Genomic DNA, 15,423 nt, shown 5'->3' on the forward strand with positions numbered 1-15,423 from the left:
AGAGCCGGGTGGAGTGGGCAGCCATGGGGCAGTGTGCTGCGCCTGGTAGCATCCTCAGGCAGGAAGCAGGTCTGACACGGGGTGGCCTATGGGGCAGAGAAGGGCCAGGGTGGGGGCCAACTGCCCCTGGAGGCTGTGTGGGCCCAGGAGGCCCTGTGATGGCCCCTCCCTCACCCTCTGTGGAGGGGAGGGGTGGGGAGCCCAGAGCTGGCAGAGACCTGAGAACTCTGCGGCCATGGGCCTCCCTGGGGAGGGGCTCACACACCACTGCCCACAGCAGGCAGACCTCTAATAATCCCCCCCGCCGCCACACCCGTGACATGTTGACCCCTGGGGCCTGGTGAGCCGCCCTCTGCCCCCTCAGCCATGCCACAACATGGCACAGCCGGCCTTAGGGTGGGGAGGTGGTGCTGGGCTGGGGGCAACATAACCACAGGGGGCAGAAGGGCAGAAGTGTTGGGGTTGGGATGCGAGTGGAGGGCACAGCAAGGGCCAGAGCCTCTGCCCGCCACAGCCCCATAGGACTGAGCTCTGCCCACACCTGGTCCTGCCTGGAGATGCTAGTGAGTCCTGGCCCACCTCCCCCCTTGGCAAGGACCTCGTGAGACCCTGGCACAGACCCCGGCCAAGCCCGCACTTCTGCCCACAGACTGGAGCCACAAGGTGGTGGTGACTCTCTGCACAGCGTTCAGAGTGCTGTCCCTGGGGCGCCGTGCTGGCTTGATCTGCCTGCGGGGCCCACCTGGATCTTGTCGCACCAGCCAGCGAAGTAGCGGAAGGTCTGGATGGACATGCCCACGTGGGTCTTCAGGGCCAGTGTGTAGACAGCACCTGCATCCAGCGCCTCGATGGTGGCCAGCTCCTCCTGGTGCTGTTCCATGAGGTCTGCCAACCTGGCAGAGGTGAGGAGGGCTGGCTCAGGCCTGGCACAGCTTCTCCTGTGTTGGGACCCTGCCTTCACTCCCAGAACTGCCCTGTGCAGGCGCTGACCCCAGTGGCCTCATCTGTGAGATGGGACAGCGGGCTGGAGGCTGTGAGGATGGTGCCCTCAACCCCCTTTCATGAGACTGCCTGCCTCCTAATAAGAAGACATCCTGCCTCTGCCACATGGGGTCACTGTCTTCCAAAGTCACACCCTCTCTGTCCGGACAGCCTCATGGCCCAGGGAAGTGTGCCGGCCCTCTATGCTGGCTGTCACCAGGGATGAGGAGGGAGGGGTGACAGAGGCACGTTAGGGCAGGTGCATCTGTACAGCCCACCTCCAGCCGCCCCCCTGGTCCTGATGGGTGAGCTGCTGCAGGCACCTAGGAGCTGACATGGGCCCCTCTCTGCTGCGAGGGCGTCACACTTCTGGGGACAGAGTGGACGGAGACCACCGACCCAGCAGCCCCTAGTCTCACACATGGGGGGGCTCTGGCCATGGGACTGGAGCCCACCGACCTGTGCTTCCTGCACACGGCCGTCAGCTCGGCCCGAACAGCACGGGTCTGCTCCCATCCTGCTTGAACCCCCAGGGCCCCGAGGCAGCCCACCACACTCAGGCTGCAGCCCCCAGCCCCAAGCCTGGCCCACCAGCCCTGAGGCCCTGCCCATTTCCTCCTGGACCACAGGTGCTCGCTGGCTGCCTCCCCTCCCCTCCTCCTCATGAGTCAGCCCCCTGCCTGGGGTCTTCAGGGAGCACTCCCTACACTCCTGTTTCCCGTTCCAACCTCTGGGCCTCTCTCAGACCCTGACTCGATGGCACACCCTCTGCGACCCTAGTCCCCCGACCTGAGGCCAGCGCATCTCCCTGCCGCGTCCTGCCAGCGCCTTCCGCCTTCCGCCTTCCTCCAAACCTCACTGACTGTCACAGATGTTCACAAAGGGGACAGCACCACACGGTCTGCCCTTCCCACGAGGACAGATGGTATCTGGTCTCCACACCCCTGGGCACATGGCCCCTATCCAGCGCAAGGCTGGCGAGTGAAACTAGGGACTGAGTGGACGAGCTCAGCAACAGCGGCAGAGCCACAACGTCACCACAGAGACAGTGACACACCTGGGTCACTCTCTGGGTAAGAGGAGCAACAGTAAGTCACCGTCTGAGAAAGATGAGAGACCCGACAGTGGAAACACCATGTTGTAGGCATGACAAGGATGAGGGTTCCATCCGCTACTAGGACAGAACCAGAGCCATGCAGTGCGTGGTAAGTGAGCACAACGTGGCTCTGAGAGTTGGCCCCTTGGTGGTTATGCCCTTGCTCTAGCCTGAGACACGTCAGCTCCAGAGCCTGCCAGTGCCAACTTTTACATATCCAGTTATCTAAAACAGCCCAAACATGCACATTTTTAGCCATTTAGAGCCTGCTTGCTTTGCATCCCCCAGGAACCTCACCCAACTCCTGCGCTGTGCAGTTATGGGCACTGGCCGTCCCAGTCCCCTGACCTGGAGCCCCCCGGTGCTGCTGCGTGACATCACTTGGATCTGGGAGCTCCCTCTCAGACCCCTCTGCCCCCTAGAAGTTCCCTTGCACTCCTCCTGTTCCCCCACGACAGACTCTGAAGGTCTCCTGCTGCGGGGGTGCCACCTGATAAAGCCTGCTGTGTGTTGCTGCCTTTTGCAGTCACATCTTTTTCCTTGATCAGCCCCAAATTCCTCCAACAGTTGTAGACAATGTGCCTGTGATGTGACCCTGTCATAGATCCCTAAGTAACCACCACCTGAGCTACCCGGGGGCCCCAGGGCCCCTGTGCAGGTTGTCCGACCGACAGCCTGGGGAGCGGCACCTTCACCTCCCAGAGCCCGGTGCCCATGTGGCGCCAGGTCGGCGAGGGCAGAGGGACAGCGCTGTCCTCCTTGAGATGCGGAGATGCCAGGCGGCTCGGCCTTGCTCCCTCAGACCTCCACTAGACCCTTGGCTGTGGGCCCATGGCAGTGTCCGAGCACAGGGCAGACGCCCACCAGCGCTGTGGGGCCACTGTGCAGCTGGGCACATGGCCCCTGGGGTCCTGGGACTGTGGGGGACCTGCTCTGCGTCTCCCTTCCAGGCTGTCTTGCGCCTCTCCTGCAACTACCTGGGGCCCTCCTGGGATCCACTCCTTTCTCCCTGGGGCTCCTGCTTCCCTTGTGAACCGGGGGCACCCTGCAGCATTTCCTGTGGGAAATCCCGGCTCTCTCCTCCATGACTAAGAGGCTGCCTGAGTCAGAGGCGGGGTCCCCAGGGGCTCTCAGCCGCTGTGGGCACCTCCCCAGGTCCTTGTGTCCAGGGTGCCCTCCCAACATGTGCCACTAGGTGGCGGCAGAGCATCTTGGGGGCAGGGCTGGTCAGGCTCAGGGAGTCCACAGGGTCCGGCCCCCAGGCCAGGGTCACACCACAGGCCATGCCCTTGTTAGCTCTGTGGGATCTGCAGGGGCCCAGGGGTCCAGCCAGTGTCTTCCAAGGGTGTTGAAGCTACCCCGAGATCCAGCAGGATGGGCATGCCCCGGCCCGAACACACCACCTTTATTCTCTTCTGCAAACCATGCAGGCCCCCTGCTGGCTCCCTGTGTGGGAGCTGCCCTGGCCCCTGGGATAGAAACAAAAGGCCTTGAGACTGTAAGGCCACAGTGGGGGCTTTCCTGCCAGGTGACAAGCTTGGACCACAGAAGGGCCAGGCTCCACACCTGGCTCCCTGGGACTCAGAGTTAAAAGCAGCCTCCTGACATAGGCTCACGGGCTTGCCAGCGCTGCCCAGCAACCCCCTCTGGAGGCACCAGGGACCTCCTGGTTCTAGGAGGGCGGCACTCTCTTCCGGGCCTCACCCCCACCTGTGGCCATGAGCCCACTTCTGATGGGACCAAGGGGGGAGGCTCCCTCCTCCCTGGTTTACAAAAAAAGGAAACGCAAGACAGGAGACCCTGGTGGGAGCCAGGCTGAGCAAGGCCATGCAGGCAGGGTGGCCCCCACCCAGCCAGCTTCTGCGTGCAGGGCCCCACCCCAAAACACTGTGCCCATCTGGGCCGGCTGGCCCAGCACCAGCTGAGAGCCTCACTGCCCTCCGAAGCACACCTGCCTTCTGTGCCTCATTGCTGCTCACACTGCTCCCTCCGCTGGGGACATCTCTTCCCTATGTCTGGGGTCACTTCCTCTGAGAAGCCTTTTCTGAGTCTCAGGCCAGGTGGCACGGCCTGCCCAGGACTTGCCTCCTCCCATCAGGACCTGGGTACCTCCCTCCCCCGAGTGAAGGCACTAGTGCTGAAGGCGGGCGTGGAGGGGCCCTCACCTGTACAGGAGGCGGCCGCGGTCCCGTGCACTAATCCTGCCCCACAGCCCGTGCTCAAAGGCATCCTTTGCGGCAGCCACTGCCTTGTCCACATCGCTGACCTGGGCCAGGGCCACCTGGCATATGACCTGTGGTGGAGCAGAATGTGAGCCCCCCCAGAGAGATCATCCCCCCACCTGCCCTCCAGCCACCTGGGCAGACTCAGAGGGCAAGGGAGGCCAACAGGAGGGCAGGAGATGTGCACAGAGAGAGAGGGGAGGCGGCCTTCCAGCGGGTCTGTGTCTCTACGTCCCAAGGGCCTCTCGTCACTCTCCCACTGACCCCAAACATGGTGAGAGACTCAGGCTGCGGCCACAAGGCTGAGGGTCAGCTTAGCATTTTCAATCCAAGAGCAGAGGCCCATACACTTACTGAGTTCCAGGACTATTTCTTCTTTTTCTTTTTTAATGGAATGATTTTTATTTTCTTCCATTCTAGCTGGTTAACAGTGTTCTGTCAATTTTCTACTGTACAGAAAAATACAGAACGCTTCACGAATTTGCATGTCATCCTTGTGCAGGGGCTATGCTAATCTTCTCTGTATCATTCCAATTTTAGTCTATATGCTGCCGAAGTGAGCACCCAGGACTATTTCTTAAGTAAAACAGGCTGGACTGGCCTGATCCCCACATTCCCTGCACACATGCACTGCCGTGCAGGCCCTCCACTGCCTGCTGCTTGGACAGGGGTGGGAAGGCTGAGGCCAGAGCCTCCGTGCTGGTCACCACAGGTAGGCTGTGCCCTCCCCGCCCAAGGCCCCAGTACCAGGCAGCCCCGTCCCCACAGCCTCCCACCCCGGGCTCCCGAAATGGGGTTCTAGATGGTTAAAGGCTCCTGACCTTCCCACCTGAGGGCCCGTGTGTGTCCACAGCCTGTCCATCACTTTTTTACCTCCCCACAAAGGAGGAAGTTTTCTGCAGATGCACTGCCATAGGAGTGAGTGAGCTGTGCGAGTGTGAGGACATTCGTGGGCACTGACGAGGGGGCCTGCACTGGGGTCCTTGCTGAAGTGTGGGGGGAGGGCATGGCCTCCTTTCCTCCAGGCCCTTCAGAGTCCTCTGCCTCCCTGTCACACCCTCTCTGGAGTTCCCTCTTCATAGGAAGGGCGAGGGCCTGACTATCATGCCTTCTTGCACAGGCAGAGGCCCCCGGCCAGGGCTCAGAGGCTAGACTGGGGGCCGATGGGAGAGGTGGCTGCGGGGACCTGCACTCACGCTTCCATCAGTCGGGTTGATGGTTTCGTAGGTCCTGGCCCCCTCAGCATCCACAAACTCGCCCCCAATGAAGAGCTGGTGGGGCATGTGGAGGGTCAGCTTGTTCACTGCCTTTTCCACCTGGCAAGGAAGGGCCACAGACCTGAGCTTCAGTTGGATTATTCATGAATGGGCCTCAGGGACGGGCACGAACTCACCAGAGACAAAGGAACACAACACACAACCGAGGGGCCAGGCAGGGCTCAAGGCCTCGTGGCCTCCTGGAGCCTCCCTGCTGATTCAGCACTGCTGCCCAGGAAGCCATGCTGTGGGCAGCCGTGGCGGCTGAGTGATAAAAAGAGCTGGAGGCACAGACTCTGCAGCCAGACTGCCTGGCCGGAGCCTGCTCTGCCACTGACCACAGGCCGGCCTTGGGCTGGCTGCTTGGCCTCCACACACAGGAAGGGCCAGCAGGGGACAGCACATGTGGCCCCAGACATGACCCAGCCCCACTTGCTGCCCTGAGGGCCTGCAGTCCCTGCTGGATGCTAGCCCTCCATCAGCCATTTGTCCAGCCCCAAGGCCAACGTGGGGTCCATCTGGTCATCTGCACTTTCTTCATCAGCCTTTGTTCCAAACTTCCAGCCAAATAAACTACCACAAAGCTAATTCCTATAGGAGCTCGTAGCTGACTGAGACACCCTCAGGGTGATATTTAAAGAAAGTCTTTAAAAAAATAGATTTGCAGGAGTTCCCGTCATAGTACAGTGGTTAACGAATCCGACTGGGAACCGTAAGGTTGAGGGTTCGATCCCTGGCCTTGCTCAGTGGGTTGAGGATCCAGCCTTGCCGTGAGCTGTGGTGTAGGTTGCAGACATGGCTCGGATCCCTCATTGCTGTGACTCTGGCATAGGCCGGTGGCTACGGCTCTGGTTCGACCCCTAGCCTGGGAACCTCCATATGCTGCAGGAGCAGCTCAAGAAAAGGCAAACAAACAAACAAACAAACAAAAAATAGATTTGCAGTTACTTCCTCCTCATACTTATAATACACAAGTTGAATGGACAGAATCCTTTGTCTTCCTTATTGGAGAAACATTCTCGAGTCCTCTCTTAAAGGGATGCCTAGTTGCCCAGGTGATGGAAGAGCTGAGATGCTGATTGACCAGAGCAGGAAGCCTCTGCCACTGCTGGGCCAGGACACAGGAAGGAGGTGGTGACACCAGAACGAGGGGCCAGGGTCACCCAGGGATGCAGGCCAGGTTGACAGGGCTGGAAACCATGGCAGAACCCCCTCCAGAGGTACGGGCAGGGAGAGAAGCACATGCTAAGAGTCTCTTCTGAACACCTGACTCCAGTCTTGGGACCACACGTTCCTTGGTTGGTCTGCCGACCCCCTGGCATCTCCAGGCTCTCCAGAGTTACCAGGGGAGCCTGGGTCACTAAGGGTGGGCTCCTGGGCTCCTGGCTTCCCCCAGGTGTCACTGTGGATGCACAGACGTGGGGGTCAGAGGGTCTGCTGGCCTGGCCTGCATGGGGGGCCCAGGACTCACATAGTCAATGACACACTCGCTCTCCTTGTCCCCTCGCAGCTTTCTCACTAACAGCTGGATGAAGTCTCCAAAGGTAGTGGCCATGTAAACATCTTCATTCTCCAGTTCCATGCCATCACACAGCTCCTTCACCTCCTCAACCAGCCTGAGGAAAGAGGATGGAAAAGTGAGACAATGGAAGAGGCTGCGCAGACCGGCACTGTTCCAGCAGTGGAGGCGGCGGTTCGTCTCAACACCCAAAGTGTGAGTGCCCGTTGAGAATTAGGGTAAAAGCCCAGTCCACAGATTCAGGAGGCCCTGGTCGCAAGTTCTGGCTCCACCACTTAACTAATCTGTAACCTTGGGCAAGTGACCAATTCCTCTGAGCCTAATTTCTTTGCCTGCAAAATTGGAATAAGAATGTTTCCTCTATGATTTTCTAAGGAGTAAATGAGACAATCCATCTGTTAATAACTAAAAGATTAATAATAATCATTGAAAAACACTGTTAAAAGAATGAAAAGACAAGCCACAGATTGTGAGGAAATATTTCCAAATCATATATCTGATAAAAGACCTGTCTTCAAATTACGTAAATAAATAACTTTTTTTTTTTTTTTTTTGGTCCTTTTGCCATTTCTTGCGCCGCTCCCGCGGCATATGGAGGTTCCCAGGCTAGGGGTCCAATCGGAGCTGTTGCCACCGGCCTACGCCAGAGCCACAGCAACGCAGGATCCGAGCCTTGTCTGTGACCTACACCACAGCTCACGGCAAGGCCGGATCCTTAACCCACTGAGCCAGGCCAGGGATCGAACCCGCAACCTCATGGTTCCTAGTTGGATTTGTTAACCACTGAGCCACGACAGGAACTCCTAAATAAATTACTCTTAAAAATCAATACTAAGGGCACTTCCCACTGTGGTGCAGCAGGTTAAGGATCCAGTGTTATCTCTGTGGCAACACAAGTTAGATCCCCGGTCCAGCTCAGTGCATTAAAGATCTGGCATTGCCACAGCTATGGGTTTTGATCCCTGGCCCAGGAACTTCCCTATACTGTGGGTATAGCCAAAAAGGAAAAAAGAAATCAATACCAAGAAAACGATCCAAGTAAAAATAAGCAAAAGATTGAACAGAAGCTTCACCCTGATGCTTAAGCCAGATAATGACACCACAAGAAAACACACAAGCCAACATCGCTGATGAACACACATGCAAACTTTATACAAATGAGAACTTAAGACCACTGATACCCAGCGAGCAGGACAGCTCATAAGAAGCTGAGGTAGGCAACCTGAACCATGGGGCCTGGCTGTCCATGGGGGCCTGACCAGGGAGGGGCAGAAGAGGAGTCCTGCCTGCCCCTCTTCCCAACACAATTGGCTTTTACGGGGGTATTGGGCTCTGGGCAGTTTTTTTTGTTTGTTTGTTCGTTTTTTTGCCTTTTCTAGGGCCACACCTGCGGCATATGGAGGTTCCCAGGCTAGAGGTCTAATCGGAGCTGTTGGCTGCCAGCTTACGCCACAGCCACAGCAATGCCAGATCCAAGCCGCATCTGTGACCTACACCACAGCTCATGGCAACTTGGGATCCTTAACCCACTGAGCGAGGCCAGGGATGGAACCCACAACCTCATGGTTCCTGGTCGGATTCAATTCCATTGCGCCACGATGGAAACTCTACTCTGGGCAGTTTTAAAGCAGCTGCACATTCTTTTTCTTTTGTTTTTCTGTTGCGCCTGCAGCATATGGAAGTCCCTGGGCTAGGTGTTGAATTGGAGCTGCACCTGCTGGCCTACGCCACAGCCACAGCAATGCCAGATCCTTAACCCACTGAGGGAGGCAGGGGATGGAAACTGTGTCCTCACGGGTACTATGAGCCACAACGGGAACTCCCCAGTCATGCATTCTTTGATCTTCCTCCTGTGAGGAGTGGGTCTCAGCCCCCACCCCTGCCCTTGAATCTGGGTGGGCTTGTGAACACTGGGACCCACAGGGCAGGGTCCACATCTGCTCACTTGCTGGCCTTGCGCTTGCAGAGCCATGAGCCGTCCAAGATCCAGAGTGGCCACTCTGGGCCCCTGATACATGCAGTGAGAAGCCAGCTTGAGGGTGGGATTCCCTGTCCAGCTGCTGCAGCTGCCTCCACTCCATCCCGGCAGGGGGTGGGTGGGGGTGAGGCCTGCACACATGAGTCCTCTCTGGATCCCTGAGCTACACGGTCCATGAGTGTAACAGAGTTGTTTCCCGCCACTCAGTTTTGGGGTGATTTCGGACCCAGAGGTGCCTGGGGAGGGACCCCCACCCCCAGCCTCACCTCACAACATCCACCGACGCGGCGCCCGACTTGAAGAAATCAGTGGAGTCATCAACCTCTGGGACGCTGGGCAGAATCCGTTTCCAGGCACCCTGGAAAGTAGGAGAGGGGAGAACACGGCGCCTGGGGGTGGGGGGTGGCTACGGGGGTGGGGGTGTGCACTGCCTGATGCCAGGCTGGGCTGCTATCCACTCCAGGCTGCTCCTCCTGCAGTCCTGGGGAAGGAGGGGCCCAGACTCCTCGGATGCACCTTACTTTGACCCCAGCTTCTCGGGGCCCCTGCACCAGGCCCGGGATGGTGCGAGGCCGGCCCCACCTGGTATGTCGTCCTGGGTGGGGGTCCCAGCAGGACACTGGGGTGTTGTGCTGCGACACGGGAAGGAGAGCACGGTGGGGTGCTTTGGAGTGTGAGCGGGGCCCACGGATGGGGTTCAGGAGGTCTGGGTCTCATCTTCACTGAGAGACCAGCTGGCACTATGCCCCGCTGTCCTGGGCTGGCAGTGGACAGCAGTGGGGCCCGCATGAGAGGTCCGTGGAAGCTGAGTGGGCAGCAGAGACAGGCCATCTGCAGGATCACAGTGAGACAGGTCGAGATGGCTGTTCTCTGGCCCCACACCCAGGCCGGGCTACAGGATCTGCCTGGTCACTGCCCGAATGGAGAGTGGGCGAGGCCCCACCAGAGACTTCCAGGCCAGCCTCTCCCCGGCCTCTCAGAAAGCTTCCACGGATGTGCCCCTGCCATCCTCACGGTGACTGACCCTGCCCTCACACAGCTGTGCCAACTCCCCAGGCCTCTGCCCAGCTCCCATCCATGGGTGACATTTTTCCTTGAACCCCCAGCTCACGCTTAAATCCTGGGCAGTCTTCCAGGCCATCTGCTACATCACCCCTTCCCCAAACCTTCATTGACCACTGTGCCAGTGGGGCTGGGGCCAGCGGTCACTGTGGGTGTGTGGGCGTGCTGGCCACCAGCCCTCCTAGGATGTGTGGAACCTGGGAGACCACATAGCCTCGTTCAGACCCAGCTGGGGCCCCCAGCAGCTGTCCGAGGCAGGTGGCCTCCCATGCCTCAGCTTCCTCAACTGTGCAAGTGGCTGGGCACAGCCTGGGAGGCCCTGGCACAAGGCAGGCAGAGCGCCTGGGGTGCAGGAGCTGGTGCTGCCCCAGGGCCCTGCACGTTCTCGGCTTCATGCCTGAGACTCCCAGATGTGCTCCTGAGCAGCTGCTTTTCTCATGACTTTGGGCTCAGCGCTGATGCTTACTGAGGTCCTAACAGGGACTACGAAGCGGTCCTTCCCAGATGTGTCACTTCCTCAGCCTTCCAGTGTCCCCGGAAAAACACACAGCCTCCCGCATCCTGAGTGCACTCGGCTGTAAACTCCAGAGATCTTCTGTCCAGCTGGCCTGTAACCCCAGCGCAGCAGGCACCAGAGCACTCGCTCCAAAAACAGTTTTTAAATGAAATGGCTTTTTTTTTTTTTTTTTAAATAGATACCCAAAATGCTCAGCTTTCACCTAAGGAAGTGCTCAGTGCTCTCTGGACCGTGGGCCCCTCTGCGCTTGTCCTCATCTCTTGGTCCCCTGTGGCCACTGCCAGGCCCTCCGTGGTTCCCTACTCCCAGGGCCTTGGCATTTGCTGTGTTCCACCCAGGTCTCAGCTCAAACCAGCTCTCCTGCCCGGGGTGGCCTTCCCTGACCCTCTGCCTTGGACCCTGGCCTCCAGCCCCCTCCCCCACCTCCCAGACGCGTCATCTCTGAGCGTGTGAAATGACATTATTCACTGGCCTGGTTGTTCACTGGCTCTCTTCCCCATGAGAGGGACACAGAGCAGGGACACTCGTGTCTGGTCGTGTATCTTAAATAAGCATATGCACGACAACGAATGAATGGCTGAAAAGCCATCCAACGCCCCCTGCCCAACACAGTGAAACACCACCAAAACCATGCCTTCCCAGGAGGGGGAGGTGGGGGGGGGGTGGGCGCAGCTCTGGAAGTGTCCGCTGCCTGGACTCCAGTGGGGACAGACTGAACCTCAGGGAGGAAGTGCTGTCCCCTAGGCAAGCTGGCTGGGAGTGCAGGTGGGCCAACCCTGACACCCGTGGTGAATAGGCAGGTCTCTCTCACAGGAAGCCTTTCTGGAAGGTCCCAGTGCACCTGCCCTATTGCAGGGCCATGAGCTTGGCATCTGAGTCCTCAGCAATTGCAGGGGCTCCGGTTTCACTTGTCTGCTGTTGACAACGCATCCCCAGAGGAGTCAGACCCAGCTGGCCACATCCCAGGGCCCAGCGGCAGAGGAGGGGGCACATCGAGAAGCCCCAGGACAGGGCAGAGCCAACCCCATGCCTGGGGCAGGCACGTACATCCTCAGAGTGTGTGCAGGGCCATTTGCAAAACACATGTGCAGTGCACAGCCTGCCCAACTGGACAGGAGCCCTCAAGGTGTGTCTTACCCGCACAGCCTCCGCAGTGGCCAGCTCCTCCTCTGTCAGCTCCAGGGCGCTGTTGTCCATTCCCCTGAAGAGCTGCGAGGCTGGGATCATCTTGCCATCCTCCAGCTGGATGTTCTTCACCAGCAGCTGCAAAGGAAGGCTGTCCCAGGACCTGTGGCTACCCTTGCGGCGGGCATGCACTCCTCGCCATCCTCACCAGGAGGTGGGCCCCCAGAGCCCAGACTGGCTACAAGGAGGAGACAGGACAGGGGCGGGGCTGCTTGAGGGACTCACTGTGCTCACTGTCCCTGCTATCCACCCCACTGTGGTGGTTTGATGATTTTATAAAGCTGATGAGACAAAAATAGCTCAAGCACCACTTTGAAAGTCAATGGAGAAAACAACCTGTCACCCAACAGCCCAGCTTCCAGAAACCCCATGGGAACCTGACACGGTCATCAGATCCCCCCCTGGGGTGCCAAGGACGTGTCCGTGGGACAAGAGTGGTCCATGGAAACCCTGCACATGCCCAGTAGCACTGGCGTCAGCTTCCCTGAGGACCCGGCCCCACTGCCTTCCAGAGATGCCCTCGAGCTGAAGACAGCCTGGCCCAGTGCAGGTTCCTAAAAGAAGCTTCCACCAAGGGGCTCTGCCAAGGATGCCTCTGTGGCCTTGCTGAACTTGTAGATATGGGAGTACACGGTCCCAGTCCAGCCCTCCTGGCTGGCGCCTTCATCCTCCAGCTGCTGCAAGTGTGAGTAGTCTGCCCAGCATCCTTCTCCTGACTGTGAGGCCCAGGGGCTACACCGCCCCGCCCCTCACTCTGCCCAGAGGTGGAGACCCCAGCCCGAGCCTGCAGATGCAGTCACAACGCAGAGCCTGCCCTAGGGTCGGTCAAGGCTACATTGCTCCAGGACTCGCATCTCTGCTTGGCCTTGACCTCTGCCCTCACTGCCTCCCTGGCAACTCACATGCACAAGAATGCTCGTCTCAGGTGCCAATTTAGGAACCTGACCCAAGACAGACATTACCTTTCAACTGCAGGTATCAACCACGAATACCTGAAGCACCAACAGACTGTAACTCGCAGGCAGCCTCACCTGCCACCGGCCGAGCACAGCACGGTGGGCGCCCAGGGTGAGCTCCCACCAGTCCAGGCCAAGCCGCTCCACATGCACCTGGCCTGAACACATGGCCGCCCAGGGCCCAACACCCAGTGTTTACTGAAATTCCCCAAAGTGCCCGAAGACCCCACCCATCCTCCTTCTTCCTCATCCCACGTTATCTCGAGGCCCAGACCTGCCAACCACTTCACGGTAGTGAGCCTCAGTGCTCGGGGATCACAGCCACGTGCCGGGCCTCAGAGCCAGAGTGTTAGGGCTCGAATCCCGGCTCCGCCTCGGACTAGCTCGGGTGACCCTGGGCAGGTTACTGAAATCTCTTTGCTTTTGTCTTCTACTCAGTAAAACAGTGATACCATCACTACACCTTTCACAGGGTGGCTGGGAAAGCTACATTTGTACATCGAATTGTTTTACAACCGAGCCTGGCACGAAGGTGCTCCAGAAATACACTCCCACGCAAATCACAGCTGGTACTCTGAGTAGCAGTCACCTTGTGTGAATTGGAGCATGTGATGTGCCCACCATGGCTTCCTGGCACAAAGAAGGAGACTGAGGCCCAGTGGCTGCACCCTGGGCTCCTGGCATTCTGCTGGGCTGAAACCAGGCCCTGGCCAGAGCTCCCTGGAGATGCCCTCTCTGACTGACACCCACCTAAGGCACCCAGCTTGCAGGGGGCCAGTCCTCCAGGGACAGGGAAGTGGCCATCCCAGCAGATGGGGGCAAGTATGGGGTCTCCCCTCTTGAAGCCTGTGGTCTCTTTATTCCCAGTGTTCTCCAGTGCAGCATGGAGCCTTCCTGTGGGGCCTGAGCCCCGGACAAGACTGCATACATAGCCTTGAGCCTACAGAAGGGACACGGGACCTGCAGCAGCACTGTTACCATTTGGTCGTCATTCCCGAAGAGGAGGAGTCCCGCTTTGGTGACCACCCCTGGCCGATGGGCTCCTGGGATGGGCACAGCTTCTCCCTCTGGCACCAGGCCTGCGGTATTCAGCGTTGAGTTGAAAAATGTCAGTTTCTGTTGAGGGCAGGAAAACCGGAAAGCGGTGGATGAAAGAGGCCCACTGTGAGGGCCAGATGTGGCTGAGTGAGGCTGGGAAGGGACAGGGGTCCCCCTGGGGCAGCCGAGATGCAAGAGCTCCCGCTGGGGCGGGGGTGGGCACACGAAAGACCTGCAGGAAGTGCTGAGGCCTCTGACCCATGGTAAAGGCAGGTCAGAGCTGGGCCTGGGGTCTCTGAGAGCTGCTAAAATCAAACACAAATGGAAACCTACCTGGAAGAGTCCCTGAGCCGACAGAACCAGTTTAGTGACATGCAAAGCTTAATTTTGCTCATTTTGCAAGACAAGCAAGACTAACTTGACCTCAGTCACTTTCCTGCTTATGTCTCTGGAAATCATAAGCAAAATGTAAACTATTCCTCAGAACTGACAACAGGTAACCACTAGCTGAATGCTCTTCACGTAAGAAAATTCGAATGTTTTCACCAGTCACTGCCTCCTCACGACACAAGCTGCTTCACAGCAACAGAGCTCATTTGGTTTGAAGGCCCCTTGGCTCCTGAACAGTCTTTTTGGTGTAAACACAGTACACTTTTACTTAGGACCACACTGGTGGTTCACTGGGTTTATTTACTTTTTCTATTTCGGAACTTTTGACAGAGACCATGGGCTGGGAGTTGAAATATTTTACAAGCTGCACAATTCAACCTCAGAACTGCTGCTGCGCCTGGAGGCCTGGGGTCCTGAGGGGCTGGCCAAGGGGGTTGGGGGTCTGGGCAATAGCTATTTACCCTTCAGTTCAAAGACATTTTGATAGTGTTTCAGCTGGGGGCACAGGGAGCACGGCCCACCCCCGCCACGCAGGGACACACCTGCCCACAGGCTTCTGTCCAGGCACCTGGCACCTTGTCGTTCCCGCGGATCCAGTTATGAATGGCCTCTGCTGGCTGTTCCCAGTTGATCTGTGGGGCAGGATGTGTGTGCTCAGCGCCCTCTCCCTGACCATCCGGGCAACACCTCTGGCCTCCACTTCTGCCCTGATGAACCAGGACAGTGGGTGGAGCCCTGGGAGGGGCTGGGAGGTCCGGCTCTGGGCATGCTCGGACCCCCAGTCTTTGGCAGGTGGCAAACTCCAGGATGGTTTGGGAAAGATACCGTTCTGTTGCCAAGGTGGCCAAGGCCCTACACAAAGTGTGGGCCCACCCCCACCCCCCTACAATGCCCCTCCTCTCTGAGCTTCTCCTGACCTACAGAGCTCACACAGACCACACACCCCTGACCCCTGCCATGGCACCCACAAGCCCAGAGATACAGCCTCGGGCCCACCTAGCACCCGGACCTAGAGGAATTGAATTATCTCCTGGAACTCATCTCAGAGATCACCCAGCACTGTGCTGATTCCCATGCCACCCCCACCTCTGCTCTTCTCCCTGGGGCCCCTGCCTGCCTCCTCCTAAAGAGGGACTGGGAAGAACCCAGACAGACCCTGTCCCTTGCTATCCAGGTGCCACATGGCCCTGGCTCATGCTCTTTCCTCTGGCTTTAAAGAATTA

The 15,423-nt window shown here is 58.4% G+C and overlaps 1 protein-coding gene and 1 non-coding gene across 5 annotated transcripts in view; both read right to left on the minus strand.

Moving 5' to 3' along the window:
* Window positions 1–15,423, minus strand: part of ALDH1L1 (aldehyde dehydrogenase 1 family member L1) — a 97,583-nt gene that overhangs the window by 21,541 nt on the left and 60,619 nt on the right. For all 4 annotated transcript variants that reach the window (XR_014809080.1, XM_084966595.1, XM_021098212.2 and 1 more), the window contains 8 exon segments: window positions 14,743–14,832; window positions 13,751–13,888; window positions 11,769–11,894; window positions 9,319–9,410; window positions 7,027–7,171; window positions 5,496–5,615; window positions 4,243–4,370; window positions 743–893 (listed from right to left, as the gene is read on the minus strand). Coding sequence is in view for 3 of the 4 variants with exons in the window: in XM_084966595.1 (XP_084822721.1) it covers window positions 743–893; window positions 4,243–4,370; window positions 5,496–5,615; window positions 7,027–7,171; window positions 9,319–9,410; window positions 11,769–11,894; window positions 13,751–13,888; window positions 14,743–14,832 (990 nt within the window). In the remaining variant the exon portion in view is untranslated.
* On the minus strand, window positions 4,757–4,863 carry LOC146401619 (U6 spliceosomal RNA). The gene has a single exon (XR_014811632.1). It is a non-coding gene; the product is annotated as a U6 spliceosomal RNA (small nuclear RNA).

This window comes from Sus scrofa, chromosome 7 (genome assembly GCF_054392235.1).
Source record: "Sus scrofa isolate SSC_HxYL_T2T_F1_AM1 chromosome 7, Sscrofa_HxYL_maternal_Yorkshire_Landrace_v2.0, whole genome shotgun sequence".
In the NCBI taxonomy this organism is placed as follows: Eukaryota; Metazoa; Chordata; class Mammalia; order Artiodactyla; family Suidae; genus Sus; species Sus scrofa.